This window comes from Dermacentor andersoni, chromosome 8 (assembly GCF_023375885.2).
Source record: "Dermacentor andersoni chromosome 8, qqDerAnde1_hic_scaffold, whole genome shotgun sequence".
NCBI classification, from domain to species: domain Eukaryota; kingdom Metazoa; phylum Arthropoda; class Arachnida; order Ixodida; family Ixodidae; genus Dermacentor; species Dermacentor andersoni.
The window spans coordinates 98,375,986-98,394,946 of NC_092821.1; the positions used below are offsets into that span (position 1 = coordinate 98,375,986).

Below are 18,961 nucleotides of genomic sequence, written 5' to 3' on the forward strand. Positions count from 1 at the left end.
ACTTAAAGCACAACGATAGCGGCGAACACAGTCGGCGATCGTCGAAAATCTGATCAGCGGGTCAAGCGCATCGGCTTTTATACAGAATCGTCGAATGTTCCAGACTAATCGTTGGGACCCGCGTGCCTTCCACAAAGTTCTACACCATTCGCGTCAGGCGAATAAATCAGATAACACAAGGTTCGGCGACAACAGACAGCGGATAGAAGCATCGATAACTTTCCAGAAACTTCGGATACATGCAGACGCGTCCAGCGCTGTGCGATAACATTTGTTAGCCGGCGAATGTGGTCGCTCGTTAAATATAGGTACACGCGTCCATACCCCCCTCTTAAAAAGCATCGACCCGATGCCGCAAACAAACGAAAGTAATAAAAAAAAGCACTCCTAGCAAAGAAAACAACAAAATAAGGAAGTTCGTCAGCGTCCGTAAAAGGGTTTAAGACGCACCACGTGGACCACTTCAGATCGTGCGCGGCGTCGCTGTGAATGCGAAATGCCGTCTGGCACGACCTCATAGTCCAGCGCGCCAATACGTCGGATGACCTTGTAGGGTCCGAAATATCGTCGCAGTAGTTTTTCACTGAGTCCTCGTCGGCGTATCGGGGTCCACACCCAAACACGGTCGCCGGGCTGGTACTCGACGAAGCGTCGTCGGAGGTTGTAGTGTCGGCTGTCGGTCCTCTGCTGGTTCTTGATCCGTAGGCGGGCGAGCTGTCGGGCTTCTTCGGCGCGCTGGAGATAGGTAGCGACGTCAAGATTCTCCTCGTCAGTGACGTGCGGCAGCATGGCGTCGAGCGTCGTCGTCGGGTTCCTGCCGTAAACCAGCTTAAACGACGTGAGCTGTGTCGTTTCTTGCACCGCCGTGTTGTAAGCGAAGGTTACATACGGCAGGACCGCGTCCCACGTCTTGTGCTCGACGTCGACGTACATTGCTAGCATGTCGGCGAGGGTCTTGTTCAGGCGCTCCGTGAGACCATTCGTTTGCGGATGGTAGGCAGTTGTCCTCCTGTGGCTTGTCTGGCTGTATTGCAGAATGGCTTGTGTGAGCTCTGCTGTAAAAGCCGTTCCTCTATCAGTGTCATATGAGGACTTCTGGGGCACCATGACGCAGCAGGATGGTCTCGACAAAAAATTTCGCCACTTCGGCTGCGCTGCCTTTTGGTAGAGCTTTAGTTTCAGCGAAGCGGGTGAGATAGTCCGTCGCGACGACGATCCACTTATTCCCAGATGTTGACGTCGGAAACGGCCCCAACAAATCCATCCCAATCTGCTGGAATGGTCGGCGAGGAGGTTCGATTGGCTGTAGTAATCCTGCTGGCCTAGTTGGTGGTGTCTTGCGTCGCTGACAGTCTCGACATGTCTTGACGTAACGGGCAACGTCGGCGGTCAGACGCGGCCAGTAATACCTTTCCTGTATCCTCGACAGCGTCCGGGAGAATCCGAGGTGCCCAGCGGTTGGATCACCGTGTAGGGCGTGCAGTACTTCTGGACGCAGCGCTGACGGTACAACAAGAAGGTAACTGGCGCGGACTGGTGAGAAGTTCTTCTTCACGAGCAGGTTGTTTTGTAGTGTGAACGAAGACAACCCACGCCTAAATGCCTTAGGGGCGACGTCGGTGTTCCCTTCCAAATACTCGATGAGGCCTTTTAGCTCCGGGTCTGCTCGTTGCTGTTCGGCGAAGTCTTCCGCGCTTATTATTCCAAGGAAGGCGTCGTCGTCCTCGTCGTCTTGCGGCGGGGGATCGATGGGGGCGCGTGACAGGCAGTCGGCGTCAGAGTGTTTTCTTCCGGACTTGTATATTACGGTGACGTCATATTCCTGCAGTCTGAGGCTCCACCGCGCCAGCCGTCCTGAAGGGTCCTTTAAGTTAGCTAGCCAACACAACGCGTGATGGTCGCTGACCACTTTGAATGGTCTCCCATATAGGTAAGGGCGGAACTTTCCTGTAGCCCAAATGATGGCGAGGCATTCCTTTTCAGTCGTAGAATAATTGCCTTCCGCTCTCGACAGCGACCGGCTAGCATACGATATCACCCGTTCAAGTCCGTCTTTCCTCTGGACTAGGACGGCACCGAGGCCTAGGCTACTGGCGTCAGTGTGGATTTCGGTATCGGCGTTCTCGTCGAAGTGTGCAAGTACCGGCGGCGACTGCATGCGTCGTTTGAGTTCTTGAAATGCATCGGCCTGCGGCGTTTCCCACTTGAACTCGACATCACCTTTGGTTAGATGCGTAAGCGGCTCCGCGATGCGTGAAAAATCCTTGACAAAGCGCCTGTAGTAGGCACACATGCCAAGAAATCTACGCACTGCCTTCTTGTCGATGGGCTGCGGGAACTTTGCGATGGCAGCTGTCTTCTGTGGGTCGGGGCGTACTCCTGATTTGCTGATCACGTGGCCTAGGAACAAAAGCTCATCGTAAGCGAAGCGGCACTTTTCCGGCTTCAGAGTGAGCCCTGATGACTTGATGGCTTCTAACACTGTCGCAAGCCGCCTAAGGTGATCGTCGAAATTTCCGGCGAAGACAACGACGTCATCCAGGTAAACAAGGCACGTCTGCCACTTCAGTCCGGCTAACACCGTGTCCATGACGCGCTGAAACGTTGCAGGCGCCGAGCACAGTCCGAATGGCATAACCTTGAACTCGTAGAGGCCGTCTGGGGTGATAAAGGCGGTCTTTTCGCGATCTCTTTCGTCGACTTCTATTTGCCAATAGCCAGACTTGAGGGCCATCGACGAGAAGTATTTAGCGTTGCAGAGCCGATCCAATGCGTCGTCTATCCGTGGGAGGGGGTATACGTCCTTCTTCGTGATCTTGTTCAGACGACGATAATCAACGCAAAAACGTAGGGTTCCGTCCTTTTTCTTTACCAAGACTACAGGAGATGCCCACGGGCTTTTTGACGGCTGGATGATGTCGTCGCGCAGCATTTCGTCGACTTGGCGCCGTATAGCTTCACGTTCTCGCGTAGAAACTCGATAAGGGCTCTGGCGGAGTGGTCGAGCACACTCTTCGGTTATAATGCGATGCTTTGCGACTGGTGTTTGTCGAATCCTTGATGACGTCGAGAAGCACCCTTTGTATCGTCGAAGTAGACTTCTGAGCTGCTGTTGCTTAAGCGTGGGGAGGCTTGGATTAATGTCGAAGTCTGGTTCGGGGACTGCGGTCATCGGGGTAGATGCGGCAGAATCCGAGAGGACAAACGCATTGCTGGTTTCCAGAATTTCCTCGATGTATGCGATCGTCGTGCCCTTGTTGATGTGCTTGAACTCCTGGCTGAAGTTTGTCAGCAACACTTCAGTTTTCCCTCCATGCAGTCGAGCGATGCCTCTTGCGACGCAAATTTCACGGTCTAGTAGTAGACGTTGGTCACCCTCGATGACGCCTTCTACGTCGGCAGTTGTTTTGGCGCCGACGGAAATGACAATGCTGGAGCGAGGCGGGATGCTGACTTGAGTTTTGAGCACGCTTAAGGCATGGTGACGACGAGAGCTCTCCGGTGGTATCGCTTGATCTTCAGACAGGGTTATCGACTTCGACTTCAGGTCGATGACTGCGCCGTGTTGGTTTAGGAAGTCCATGCCGAGAATGACGTCGCGTGAACATTGTTGGAGGATAACGAAGGTGGCAGGGTAAGTCCGGTCATGAACGGTAATTCTTGCCGTGCAGATTCCAGTCGGCGTAATCAGGTGTCCTCCAGCGGTCCGAATTTGAGGGCATTCCCATGCAGTCTTAACCTTCTTCAACTGGGTGGCAATGTGTCCACTCATGACGGAGTAATCGGCCCCTGTGTCGACTAAGGCGGTGACTGCGTGGCCGTCGAGAAGCACGTCGAGGTCGGTGGTTCTTTGTCTTGCGTTACAGTTAGGTCGTGGCGTCGGATCACGGCTGTGTCGCGTTGACCTGTGGCTGATATGGGGCGTCGGCAGGTCGTTTTTCGTCGTCGTATTTTTTGCTTTCACACTTCGTCGGGACGGCGGCGTGTCGTTATGTCGTCGAGGTAGTTTCTTCGGCATCGTCGGCGGCGGAGGATCTTCGTCAGTTCGACGAACAGCAACCGCACCTCCATCGGTTGCTGCTTTTAGTTTTCCGGATACGGGCTCGCTGACCGGCCCCGGGCTGGGCCAGTGTATGGACGGCGCTGCGGCGACAGGAAGCGGCCTGGTGACGGCGAACGGGACGGTCGTCGAGGGCTCCACTGAGTAGCGGCGAGGTAGTCGGCGATGTCACGAGGGCGTTCACCTTCCCGAGGGCGCGGTGCGTTGACGGCGAACCCTCGCAATCCCAGGTCGCGGTATGGGCAACGGCGGTACACATGGCCGGCTTCCCCGCAGTGGTAGCAGAGCGGGCGGTGGTCAGGAGCGCGCCAAACGTCTGTCTTCCTCGGGTAGCTGCGCTGCGCGACGGGTGGGCGTGCTGGCGGCGGCGGCGGTGGTCGACGGAAATGCGGCGTTACAGGGCCCTGGCGCGGTCGTGGAGGGGGACCTTGACGGCGGGCGACGGCGGCGTAGGTCATTGCTTCTGGCTGAGGTTGCGGTGATCGTGGTTGCACCTCAGGCACTCCAAGCGATCGCTGAACCTCTTCTTTGACGATTTCAGTGATTGGATCCACTTGGGACTGCGACCTTGGGTAGAGCTTCTGCAGCTCCTCCCGTACGACCGCTCTGATAGTCTCTCGTAGATCGTCGGTAGCCAGTGATTGAACCCCGGCGTAGGTTGTAGAGTTCGTGCGGCGATCGAATTGCCGGTTTCGCATCTCGAGTGTCTTCTCGATGCTGGTGGCCTCGCGAAGAAACTCGTCGACGGTCTTCGGTGGGCTTCGTACCATTCCGGCAAAAAGTTCCTCTTTCGCACCACACATGAGTAGGCGGACTTTCTTCTCTTCGGGCATTTCGGGGTCAGCGTGACGGAATAGACGGCTCATTTCCTCCGTGAAGATCGCGGTTGTCTCATTAGGTAGCTGCACCCGGGATTCTAATAGCGCTTGGGCTCGTTCTCGGCGTACGACGTTTGCGAATGTCTGCAGGAAGCCGCTTCGGAACAGGTCCCAGGTCGTCAAGGTGGCTTCGCGGTTCTCGAACCACGTCCTGGCAGCGTCTTCCAATGCGAAGAAGACATATCGCAGTTTGTCGTCATTGTTCCAGCTATTAAACGTAGCGACCCTCTCATATGTTTCCAGCCAGCTTTCCGGGTCCTCAAATGTGGAACCGCGGAACGTCGGTGGTTCCCTGGGCTGCTGCAGCACGATGGGGGACGCTGGGGCTGCCGTTGGGGTTGCTTTGGCCACAATCTTCTTGGTCTTCTCAAGTAGAAGTCCGTGCTCCGGGGGTAGCTGTTGAAGACGGCGGCTTGCTCGATGGTCCGGGACTACGTTGGTGTCCTTTTTGCAGTCCGGGCTTGGATCACGGCTTGTCGGGGGCGTCCGGTACATGCACAAAAAGCACCTCCACCAGATGTCACGTGGTAGTGACGCCAAAGAACACAGTAGCAGTACTGTGAAAGACAAAACTAGCTTTTATTGGGCGAACCTGTGCCCCCAAAACAGGCTACACTTAAAGCACAACGATAGCGGCGAACACAGTCGGCGATCGTCGAAAATCTGATCAGCGGGTCAAGCGCGTCGGCTTTTATACAGAATCGTCGAATGTTCCAGACTAATCGTTGGGACCCGCGTGCCTTCCACAAAGTTCTACACCATTCGCGTCAGGCGAATAAATCAGATAACACAAGGTTCGGCGACAACAGACAGCGGATAGAAGCATCGATAACTTTCCAGAAACTTCGGATACATGCAGACGCGTCCAGCGCTGTGCGATAACATTTGTTAGCCGGCGAATGTGGTCGCTCGTTAAATATAGGTACACGCGTCAATATGGCACGCTACGGACCACCGCCCACTATGCTGTCATTGCGGAGAAGCAGGCCAGATATACCGCCATTGCCCATACCACGACATGGGGCTACGAGGGTTCGCTGTCAACGCGCCGCGTCTGCTACAAGCGAACGGCATCCTGAGAACGCGGACTACCTCGTCGCCTCTTCATGGAGACCTTGACGACCTTACATTTCGCCATCACTAGGCCACTACCGCTAACCGAAGCACCGGCAGTACACTGGCCCAACCCGTGGTCGGTCTGTCAGCCCATATCTGGAAAACCGAAAGTAGCAATCGATGGAGGCTCTGTTTGTGTTTGTTGAAATGCTGAAAATTCTCCGCTGCCGATTAAAATGCCACAAGAACCATTCCGACGACGTACACACGATATGCTACTACCAAAGCGAAGCTCAAATACAAAAAAACGCCGCCTCAGAAAGGGTTAACAACAAGACGTAATATCGCTGAAAAAACGCGACACAACTGCGATCCGACACCACGGCCTATCTTCAATGCAAGGCAAAGGACGGACCACCAACCTCGACGTACTTCTTCGCGGCCACTCAGTTATCGCTTCAATGAACACAGGAGTTGACTACTCCGTCATAAGTGGATTTGCTGAGTTGAAGAAAGTAAAGAATGCATGGGAAGTTCCCGAAATTCTAACGGCTAGAGGACACCTAAAACGCCGATTCGAATCTTCATATAAAATGTCACAGTTCATAACCAGACTTAGCCTGCGTCGTTTCCTATCCCCCAATAATGCTCACGGGCCGTAATTCTAGGCATGGACTTCTTGAGTCAGTATGGTGCAGTTTTTTATGTTAAAGTATAAGTCAATAACTATGTGTACGGGCATAGCGATACCACCGGATAGGACCCTCATCAGCATGCCTTGAGTGTACTTGAAGACCGGGTCAATATGCCGCCTCGTGCCAGCATCATGATTTCTGCTGGTGCAGAAGCAGCTAGATTGAAGGAAGTTAGATTGAAGGAAGGAAATTGAAGGAACCGTCGAAAGCAACCAACATGTGCAACAACTGCTCGATCGTGCAGTCGGCGTCGCAAGGTGAACCGTCAAGTTACGTGAAGCAAAACTCGGGTAACGGTGACAAGCTTCAGCCAGGAATTTAACCACCTAAACGAGAGCGCGAAGGTCGCATACTTAGAAGAAATTGTGGCAACGAGTATTACATTTGCACTCACGGATTCCACCACATTTACCTCTACGGCGAGTCCGTGAACCGAATTTCGACATCAACCGAAGCCTGAGGAAGGAAAAACCGAAGCCTGAGCATGAGGAAAAAGGACCAAGAGGAAGGGGGAAGGCACCAGCAGGACCCTCTGAAGTGGGGCGCCTCACTGAGAGACGGCAAGCCGCCCTCCGCAGCGAGGCACCCGAAGACCAGGAGCGGGCCATCCGGTGGGCCAGGGCCATTGCCCGAGGATCTCAAAAGATTTTCCTCGAGCGATGGACCCCTGGCAGCCTAGCCCCGGACACCAACAGCAATAACCATTGGACAACTAAAGTTTATTCCTGTCCTATCCTACAGTCACTTAGATAATATTCGCGTGTTGATATCGATTTCGACGCTCTAAGCTTGCACCTTTTGAGGCTCATCTTGTTTTGCAATGATAATGGTCAACTGTCTTGCGCGCCTTTCCTTTTTTAACACTGCGGGCCCAGTACTTCCAGGTCCAGAATAGCATGCATGTTATCAACATGACATTGCATTCTCTACAGGAAAGTAGCGGGCGCAATTTTAAAGAAAGGAAACCTAAGCAAGGCTGATAACGATTATTGTTTTGGGACAAGCTCCAAAGGGCGCAAGCCTTTTTAAGAGTGAATTGTTTGCGGCAGGTTATCATTGGGTGATTCTTTTCAGCGTTCAAAAGAAAGCCCACGCAATATTTTAAACAAGCAGCCCCGCGCCCCATTCGCATGCCGCAGCAGTGCTGTTGTCAAGCGCGCGGCGAACGAACTAATTCTGCCCACGTCATTTAGCATTTCGTATATATAGGACATATCGGATCTCTCCGAGGAGGCTGCATGGCCATATTCGAGTCGACAACATGGCTTTGGCTCTCTGCTTACAACTGTCGCAAACTGTCCTGCTCTCAGACTGCATGCCGCAAGTCTACCACTGGCAATCCACGTCGCAAGCATTGGTGTCCATGTCCTGCCAGTGGTGGGGTCAGGAAACCGCCTCGTTACAGGCCTGGCGCTGTGGCTCTGTGCGAGATGCCACGATGTCAAAAAGGAACAGACTATTGTTAAGAGCCCAATACTATTGCCATAACACTATAGTGACGGGATAACAGCAGCCCATTCTGTCTGGTTTCGTGGTGGCAGCAGATGAACCCTGTCACCCATTCTGCTTTGTCGAGGCGCGCTCGTGAGGTGGCGTAGCAGCGAATGGGAATTTACCCGCTGTTTCGCACCCAGGTTGGCAATAAATACACAGTAATTGACAGTGTAAATAGACAACCAGGAGTCATCAAAAATATAGCGAGAGGAACAGAGACAGTGAAGTGGATGCAGGAAATGGGAACAAACAAGACCACCGAGACTCACAAGAATAAGGAGGAATTAGAAGGGGAATTCTGTACGATAATACAAAGGCAATGAATACCTTCTAGTTGAGGTCCTAGCTCGTTGTTTAAGGACAAACAAAAATATATAGGAGCAAATATTCTTAACAAGATGAGACATGCGTCCACTGCAGCAAAAATCCAGAGACCACTCAGCACATCCTAATGTAATGCGAACGTATTCACCCACTGAGACCCGTAGATAACGAACACGTTCGAGAAGCGCTTGGATGTAAACTGAATGGAAGCATCAACCGGTCAGCAGTCGAGATAAGCAGGAGACAGTTACAGTATTAGTGAAAAAAAGCAGCGAAGAGATTAATAAGACCGGATCCGTCACAAGCTTAGCTAGCGGTACAAGGTACACCAATATGTTTTGAGGAAGAAAAAAAAGCTTCAGGAGGAGTATACCAAATTGCTAGAAATACAAGCTTGTACAACATATTTGATTAACTCGTGCAAGTAGTTGATTTTACAATGGCGCAGTTGCATTGGTGGGGGGGTGACTATTTGTCACCCCCTGGTTCAAAGGTGATGCCACTAAATCACCATCATCAAAGCGTCAAGGAACCGTGTTGCATACACGCCTCATACAAGACGCGTCTTTGAGGCGGCAATAACGTGTGTCACTATATTATTTCAATGCTAATCGCATTAACGTCGACAGTCATCAGGAAGTAGATAGCTTCTGCCATAAATATTTTACTAGAAGTTTTAGCAGAGAGAGAGAACACTTATTGGCTGTGAGTCATATTGTATGAGCGCAAAATACTACCGTATATTGTGGGCGTGTCATGACGAACAGTGTACCAGACACTTGAGCTTTAGTAGGACATTGGCGGGCATACACCAGGAACACTATCGACCGTAGCTAACTTGGAAGACAATGACGTTTATGAACGTAGACTGTCCGCAACGCATTCGCGACTTGTTAGCTTGCGGCGCTTTTTTGTTGCTCGACGAGCTCTGGGTCATACGTATTGCACAGTAATACGACAAAAGTTATTCCTCACATCGCGTTTCATGTCATCGCACCAAGTCCAGCTTTTCCGTATTTTCTGTACTTACCTTGCCACCTTAGGACTCGTCAATTATCCTTATCCTACCCCGTCGCTGACAAGCACGAAGTCACGTATTTTGTTTTATTGCACCAAGTCCGCACTTTATTGTTTTCACAAAATACGCGGCATCAGAAATGTTCTTTAGAAACAAATTTAACTGAGCCATAAATCTGTGCTTTTAAAATAAAGCTATAGCTGCGCGGTTCTGAATAGACTCAAGAGCTTTAGAAAGGTTAGAAAGATGTGGGTCCCATCATGCACCTTTGCGCTACATGCTTGAATGCACCAGTGTTAGATAAGCTAGTTTTTTTAACACACGGCATAGATAGGGGCAAGTTGCCATTCAGCAGCATGCAGTAGTATTGTAATGTGGTCTACTTAAATTTTGCCCTCGTATAGTCTTCCCTTATCCTTCTTTTCCTATGTCTCTCTCATAGATCTAACTCGCAACACGTGCAAAAAGAAGGAGCACGAAGCGTGCCAGGCCGTTCAAAAAGAATGCGACTTCACCGCGCATGCGGCCACGTGCATCGGTAAGAAAGCAGTTTTTGAAGAATCTGTTACAATTGCGAGCTTCTTGTTCCATGAGAAACTGGGGCAGCAAAGGAAAGACCGGATACACACGGGCGTTCTCTGCTGTATGCCACTATTGGTTGCTCCATTTGATTGATGATTTTCTTGTTATTTCTAAAATTGCATTCATTCTGTCACGTCTTTACTGACGTGTGCGCCAGTGTCCCCTGTGCTCTGTGTTGCATAAAGCCCTCAAATACTTAAATAAATAAGTACGTAGATCTCCAAAAAAGCCACGGGTTCTAAACTCAACAAATCAACTTGGAGTAAAGACGTCAGAAGTGGTGGACAGCACATGTGAGCGGTGGCCCTCCGCCATGGCATTTCGTACAGCTTCGGCTACAAATGTACATATTTGGTCATTCAGCTTAGTGGCCAGCAAATCTAGGACGAAGCTAATTTCGCAGCAAGTTCCTCTCCAAATCTCCCAGTTGGAGCGAGTTAAAGAGGACTCATTTCGAGGCGTTCGAGGGATTTTCTGTGAAATTAGCTTCACCCAGAAATCTAGTGCTCCCAAAACTACCTCGCCCTTTCACACCCCTTGCCACCGGGCACTTCCGACACGCGACGTAAGTTGATCGCAAGAGTGGTTCGCATTTCTTTAGAAAAAAAAACAAAAGAGACTGTGTACTGTGGGCAAGTATGGTCCATCTTTGGCGATCCTATGCGTACGGCCTTCAAAGTGCATGTCTGCACTTTATAACGGCGAGATTGGCGATAGTGCGAGCAAAGCATACTCCAGTGCGGCCTTCGTCTTCTACGCTGTTCGCTTCGGAGGACACATGCCCTGCCAGGGTTAGCTGCACCGGTACTCTTTGCAAAGAATCTGCGCGAAGCAGAACATACGACCAAAACAGTTATCTACGATACGCTTTCCATTTTTGTTTCGAATTACTGAACTCGCGGAGGATATGAAATATAGTTAAGAAGATTTGTGAGCCCATGCAAGCGGTTGTCTATGAGCGACGGGGCTTCACGGACAACGAAAACAGGGCGTGCGCACTGTTAAGGGGAAGAGCTTCGCAGACGACACTCGTACTGTAGAGTGTTGTATTTATACGTACATTTGCGAATCTCACTGCTTCTCGTCGTTATAAGGCGATGGCAAAAGGTACGGTCGACGCTCGCGCGATATTATTAAACATGCGGCAGGCTGTACAAGCTGTATGAAACGAATAAAAGCGCCAGGCTCTGAGTTTGTCTTTTTAGTAACTTGCAAGGCCATAGTATTGAACTACACGACTTCCACCTTTTTTCTCTCGTACCAGATAACAAGCGCACCACCTGCAATGAAGAAGAGAAGAAGGCATGCCAGGAAAGGGGGAAATATTGCGACTTCAGCGCCGGTATCGCCCTCTGCGTCTGTAAGCAATTCTACTCGAACAGTCTGACGTGACTGTTTACACTCCTTCCGCGCTGAAGCTACAACTTTCAGACAAGTGTTTCTATACGGAGATGAAGTTTACTTTTGAATATTGCGACTAGTGATGGCAACAAAAAATCTTGAACAAAGCCCTGAATGCAACTTCTACCCTCGGCTAACCAAAAAAACGCACTACCGCCAGAAAGGTGGTGTTGATCGCGATTGCAAATTATTAGAAAGCTATACACAGTAAGCTGAGAGGTTCTATCCGCGTACGAACTACCGTAAACGTTCAATTTGTAGTTGAACTAGCAAGCATGGTATCCCGCACGCACAGGCAGACATGAAGACATCTCACTCGATGACCGCGGACACGCGCTGTCAGAACGCTGACGTGATGGAGCGGCGGCAGCGGCGAGCGAATTGCCCTTCGTACTGCCTCTCGCTTCAATGCGAACCAGGCGTGCCAGAGCACAGCGCACACGAAGTCATCAGCTTTCTCCGGTAATTTAGCCTTCGAACCCGTCGCAGGTTGTCTCAAAGATGGGACGCGCGCCGCCGCGCCATGCACAGCTACGGCCGGAGTAGAAGTGGAGACGTATTTCAAAAAATGAAGCGCCAACGGCAACGGCACACAAAGAAGGAACAAAATACAAGACAAGGCGCTCCTGTCCTTTGTTCCTTCTTTGTGTGCCGTTACCGTTGGCACTTCATTTTTTGAAAGCTATGCACTAACTAGCCCCACAACCTGTTTTATTGGAGACGTATGCTCTGCCCTTCCCCTCCGCCCTAGCACGCATACGTCTTCCCTCTTCTGTCTTTGCGCGCGCGAGAAGACGCCACCGCACGAAGCCCCCATCCTTCGCACCTCAGTCTTGCATGCTTTTTTTTTGCACCTACAGCATACGGCGTGGGGCCACGACCTTACCGCACTTGCGCTTTGTACAGAACTTCGCGGCTACGCAAATGCCGATGGCTACGGCAGAAATCCGCTTGTAGTGTCCCTCTAATTGCTCTCGCAATACAAACTACATTATGTCACTCTATTACGGAGATTAATACAAAACAACGGTATCTTAAAATGCGAACTGTCAGATTTTACGAGAAGTTCGACGTGTTCTTCTTGATAACTGGCTCCTAATTAATGTTGTTTCTTGCAGCGACGGCTCTTAACTTGACCAACGGATCTACTTGCGTCAGACATTTCAGCTGTTTTCCTAACAAAACGTATTATTGAAGTTCAGTGTTTGACGGAAGCCCGTCTGGTCGGGATGAAACATGGTTAAAAGGTAAAAAACCCGGGGCACTTCGCCGACCAAATAAAGACCCAAAAGAAAACAAGACGTTTCGGCTCCCACACGGGAGCCTTGTTCACAGGTACCTGTGGATTTTTACCTGTGAACAAGGCTCCCGTGTGGGAGCCGAAACGTCTTGTTTTCTTTTAAGTCTTTATTTGGTCGGCGAAGTGCCCCGGGTTTTTTACCTTTTAACCAAAACGTATTATTGATAGCAGATGAACATGCCTAATCAATTTAATTTTTGCAATTATGAAGACTAGCCTAATGTGATGTAAATATTCGCGCAACAAAACCAATTTTTTACCTCCCAAGTTTCCGCCGTGTTTTTACAGAAAGATGTTTAAACCATGTGGCCTCAATGAACACCCAGTCATAAATTGTGGCTCAAGGGGCTATATTTCGGTACCCCATGATGTCCAAGCAAAGAGTAAGTTCTCCTTTTTTCATGCACATACGAGGTCTGTTAGAAAAGTATCCGACCTTATGTTTTGCGAACACCTGATGGATATAAACAAGCGCGCTTCCATCAGCCGACCTTGAACTTTCGTGCGCGTGGGCGAATTTTTTCCCGCTTGCCCATAGCATGAGTCGCTGGGACGCCGCGTTTGAGTGAGGTAGTGCGCAGTGCTCTCGTCGGTTTCTTTATTGCAAGGAAAATGGCGGAGCAACTGGAGCAGTGCTACTGCATCACATTTTGCCAGCAACTGGGCGACAGCCAAGTGGAAACCATTCGGAAGATTCAGACGGCTTTCGGTGACGATGCTATGAGCAGCACACAGATTAAGGAGTGGTACAACTGGTTTAAAGACGGCCGCGCATCGGTGGAGGGCGAGCCACGCTCCAACATGCCGAAATGACCAGGTCATTGCTGTAGCGAACACTTTGGTGATGCGAGACCGTCGTGTGACTATCCGAGAAATTGCAGAAGTGGGCATCAGTACTTTTTCTGCACATTCCATTATGATCGAAGATTTCGCCATGAAGAGTTGCGGTGAAATTAGTGCCGAAGCTGCTCACGGTGGAACAAAAGGAACTTCGTGTTGAAGTCTCACAGGACATGCTGGATTTCACACACAGTGACCCCGACTTCATGAACACCATAATCACTGGTGACGAGTCTTGGGTGTATGGGTAGGACACGGAAAGCAAATCCCAGTCGTCACAGTGAAAGCATTCCATGTAAGCAAGACCAAAGGAGGCCCGCCAAGTGCACAGCAACGTCAAAGTGATGCTGACTGCTTTCTTTGACTCCCGCGGTGTGGTACACCACGAGTACGCACCACAGGGTCAAACAATCACCGAATAGTACTACAGGGATGCAGTGGCGTAGCTAGGTCGTCTGGCACCCGGGGCCCATAGGTCTTCTGTCACCCCCGCCCCCGGGTGTACTCGAGGAAGGTGAGGATATCGACAATTTCCGGGTGTCTTCAGACGTATATGACACCCCCGCCCCCCACATTGGCTCTTTGCATCCAGGGCCCACGCCTCCCCCCCCGTTGCTACACCACTTCAGAGATGTCCTCCGTCGCCTAAGTGATGCTGTGCGGCATAAGAGATCAGTGTTTTGGTCAACAGGAAATTGGCACATCCATCACGACAATGCTCCTGCACATTCCTCGCACTTGATTCATACTTTTTGGCGAAAAACCCGACTCCTGTAGTTCAGCAGGCTCCTTACTCTCCTGATATGGCTCCCTGCGACTCCTGGATGTTTCCCAAAATCAAGAGGCCATTAAAAAGACCGCGATTTCAGACAACAGAGGACATTATGGCTGCAACGACAGCTGAGCTAAACTCCATTCCGAAAGAGGCCTTCCCAGAATGCTTCCACCAATGACAGCACCACTGTGAGAAGTGTGTGGAGTCCGAAGGAGACTACTTTGAGGGTGATTAGGTTTTTAACGCTCCAGTTATGCCAGTTCTTTTTTTCTTCGGCCAAAGGTCGGATACTTTTCTAACAGACCTCGTCTGTCTCTTTGCTAACACCTCTGCGTGGCGCTGAGTTTTCTGTGTCTTGAAGAATGGGCAAAAATACGACACAGAGAACCGAGGAATGCGGGAAACTCGACACATTCCTCATCTGTTCTCCGCCTTGTGTTCTTTCTCTGCTCTTTTTTCCTTCTGTTAAGTTCACCCTCTGCAAACTCTCCGGGACTCTGCTGACTGCGACTGCTGCTGCCTCGTCGAAAACAGCGCATGCTCCATTCGCCATTAGGTCAAGGTGGCAGGAATCAAGTGGGCGCCAATATTAATTAATTCAAGCTGGCCACTATCTTTCAGGTCACGTCTGTCGCTTCTCTCTCTCTCTCTACCATGCACCTTTCACCTTGCCATTCTTTCCGCCACAAATGTCAGACACATAACCTTCGTCCTCGTGATGTCACAACGTCGGCGTTCCACAGCGTCCATTCGCGCGAGCATGCTGTTTCCATTTTGGCACAGCTCGTAAACGTTGCAGGGGAGGGGGGGGACAGATGAATACCAAGATTGTACGAGATTACACGTTGCGTAGATTAACAGTAAATAGAATTGCCCGAATCGCTTTTTATTTTATAACATTTACTTACCCGCTTCAGACAAATTCAAAAGCCCCTGTTGAATGTGTATTATTAATCGTCTTCTTTCTTTCCCGACGTGCGAGTGAATGGGCCAACTTCCCCGATGTTTTCACGCCTTAGAAGATTTCATTGGTTTCGTTCTTTTCTCCTCCACAGCCGGGAGACGCACAAAATGTAACGAAGAGGAGGAGGCCATTTGCCGGGAAATGGGAATGGACTGTGATTTCTCGCTCGGTGCAGCCCTGTGCATTGGTAAGTGCACGCGCTGTGTAGTGCGATGCGTGATCGGGCTTCGTTAACTCGTGCACTTACTGAACTTATTTTTATTCTTTTAAATTTACCGGAAGTGGGTTAGACGGCATTGGTAAAAGCAAACACGGTACCCGACTAGACCATGTCGCCCTGTCAAGTCTCTCTCTCTCTCTCTAACTTGTTCCCAGAAAAGCGAATTGCACTCATAACACAGCAAGGGCGGCGAACACAATCGGCGGTCGTCGAAATCTGACCTGACGGTCTAGTGCGTCCGCTTTTATACACGAGTCATCGAAAGCTCCACATTAATCGGTGATGCCCGCGTGCCTTCCAGAAAGTTCTGCACTATTCGTGTCTCGGGCACATGACATCAGATTACACTAGGTTCGGTGGCAACACACAGCGGATAGAAGTATCGATAACATTCGAGAAACTTCCGATACGTTCAGGCGCGTCCTACGCTGTGCGATAACATTTGTTAGGAGGTGAAAAGCGGTCACCCGAAAAAGAAACATACGAAGATAAACAATGACACCAAGGACAACGCAAGGGAAATTACTTGTACTTACTAACTGAATTAATGAAATGATAAATTACTGTAAATGAAAGTAGATGAAAAAGCTTGCCACAGGTGGGGAACGATCCCACGTCGTCGCATTACGCGTGCGATGCTCTACCAATCGAGCTACCGCGGCGCTGTCTCCCCACCCACTTTCTTGGGTATTTATGGTTTACCACTAGAACTAACCCTGGTAGTGTTAGCTAGCGCCACCACTCACAAACCATGGCAGCGGATATGGAACATCCTTTCTTCCACAGGCGTCACGAGTGCGTGATCTATCTCGAATACGTGGTCTACCAGTGGTTTACGTGGTCCAACCAAAAAGATCACGTACTCGCGATGCCTGCGGAAAAAAAGGATGTTCCACATCCGCCGCCAAGTTTTGTGAGTGGTGACGCTGGCTAACACTCACAGGGTTAGTTCTAGCAGTAACATATAAACACCTAAGAAAGTGGATGGGGAAACGGCCCCACGGGTAGCTCAACAGGTAGAGCATAGCAAGCGCTATGCGAGGACGTGGGATCGTTCCCCACCTGTGGGAAGTTGCTTTTTCATCCACTTTTATTTCCATTAATTTATCATTTATATTAATTAGTGCAAGTAATTTCCCCTGTTTTGTCCTTAGTGTGATTGTTTGTTGGCTTCTTATGATATGATTATTAAAAATCGGACCCCTCGGTTAATCCCCAATCTTCTCGTACATTATATATATATATATATATATATATATATATATATATATATATATATATATAGACGTCGAAGTACAGCAGACACCGTTCCAGCGACAATAAAAGTGAATCGTCTATCAGCGGGATGGTCTTCATATTATTGATTTCTTAAAATTACAGCATGTAAAGCGCGGCAGCAGAATTAAACGCTAAATTATCTGGTTAAACATACGCCTGACAAGCAAAGCAAATCAGAAGCAGATACATTTTAGTTGTGCGTTCATATCACCAATAAATATGTCGTATACGACATCAAAAAGACAGAGCTATAACCTCGCAAACAATTGCATATACAATGGCCCGATAAAAGTGAAAAGATTTGAAATTTGCGTTTTGCGTTCCGCGAATGACAGGCCTTCCTTCATACGAATTTCTAGCTTATGCGACATGAATCAGCGGCACTTAGTCCTTAGTTCCACAAACATGACGTCACCAGTTATGTGTTCAATTTTTTCACATAGTTGTTTTCTTTTCGCAGACAAAACGCGCACGGAGTGTAATGAGGAAGAGACCGACATGTGCAAATTAAGCAAGGAAGACTGCGAGTTCACTGCGAACGCAGCATTTTGCATCGGTAAGTCGATATCCCCGATGAGCTGTGATGAACGATGTTTGCCACTGGCAAACCATTGCGTGCGACCTGCGAAACTGTGTATATTCTTGTTTTTGATGCAACTGCATTTTTTTAATAATTCTCTGGTAGATCCAAATCGCACAGATTGCAATCAAGAGGAAAAGCAACGGTGTGAAACCGTCGGCAAAGGATGCCAGTTTGTAGCCGGGGCCTCTTTGTGTTACGGTAAGGAGCTGCACTTGTTGAAGCCGAGTTGTGACAAAAAAAATTCCTCTTGTTAAAGATTCCCGCGTTTCATATTTTGCTTCACCTGTGAGCGCGCGTGTATTATGCTATCCTCGTGGTCTTTTCCACCGTAATTCACTATAGTAACTGCAGGGCTGTTGAGCTTTATTGTCTAACCACATACAAAAATGCGCGATATGTAATAAGATTACGCGAATATGGATCTTTCTACCAGGAAGCGGATATACTAATCTTGCCTAAAACCACGGTGCCTAATTGGAGAAGCCGATGTCGTCGAATTTTCCATTCCTGCCGAACATGCAGGCTCAATGCAAATATCGCCTAGTTCTTGCTCGCCGTCAGAAGTGCGCGTGTTTATAGCTGGCTACGCATTTCAAACACTTGCGGCCTTAGCAGGGAAGGTTCTTTAACCTTTCGCATTGTGAGATGTACGGTTTGTTTTTTCGTTTTGTTTTTTACAGTAACCATATTTGCCCTCATCGTCTCTACTTGTCGCTCGGGCTAATTTACAAGCTTCGCAGGCTCACCGACTTTCGTATAGCATTGTTTGTATGACGTAGTAGTTCTGCGGAAACCCGCAAGGTGGAGAGAAGTAATGAATAAAGGGAAAATCAGACATCCACCCGTTCGTAGCAATTGCTACAAAGGAAACCCATACGGGTTCCTCGAAAGAAAAGCCTCATAGTTGAAGAATTCGTCCTGGTCAGGGGAAATTATTACTTATTAGGTAACAGCTCGTTCCAGGCTGATGCACAAATAGATGACATCTCTTTAGCTGACCGCTGTAAGCTGTACGGGGTAAAATCAATATGCTGTGAGAATTGGGAGGTCAATCCCGCCGCTCGTACCCAGTTGTCAAGATTGGAGTCGGGCATAAATTAGATGGTAGCTGGCCCATGCAGTCATCCAACTTATCCACGCTGAGAACGTTGTTGAAGGGAAGAACTGCTTCTCATCGAGAACGAGGAATATGGGTTTATTTACAGTATCTACATCAGGACGTTGCAGTTCATCAGTCTAGCATGACTGCGAGAGAAAAGTACACTGAGCAGCCGCACAACAGCGGTTTATAAACACTCGGTCCTCCCTCGATCCCTAGGTGAGGGAACCGTTCGACCAGTAAACATAGACGAGCCGCCTTTGAGGGGGAGGGCTTCCGCACCGGTTTCACGGTGCAGAACACACTTCCGCGCCGGTTTCACGGACCCCACTGAGGTCAGACGGTTTTCGCAGAGCTGGGGGCTTATGTCAGGAATGGTGCCTGGGAAGGGGCC

At 49.7% G+C, this 18,961-nt stretch overlaps 1 protein-coding gene across 11 annotated transcripts in view; it reads left to right on the forward strand.

Annotated features, from left to right (window-relative positions):
* LOC126528887 (uncharacterized) overlaps window positions 1–18,961 on the forward strand; it is a 160,932-nt gene that overhangs the window by 20,724 nt on the left and 121,247 nt on the right. For 10 of the 11 annotated variants that reach the window (XM_055069753.2, XM_072289826.1, XM_072289831.1 and 7 more), the window contains 5 exons: window positions 9,968–10,063; window positions 11,372–11,467; window positions 15,479–15,574; window positions 17,346–17,441; window positions 17,571–17,666. In XM_055069753.2, the coding sequence (XP_054925728.2) occupies window positions 9,968–10,063; window positions 11,372–11,467; window positions 15,479–15,574; window positions 17,346–17,441; window positions 17,571–17,666 (480 nt within the window). Of the gene's footprint in view, window positions 1–9,967; window positions 10,064–11,371; window positions 11,468–13,096; window positions 13,192–15,478; window positions 15,575–17,345; window positions 17,442–17,570; window positions 17,667–18,961 lie in introns of those variants that run through there. The other variant, XM_072289830.1, reaches the window with a different exon arrangement.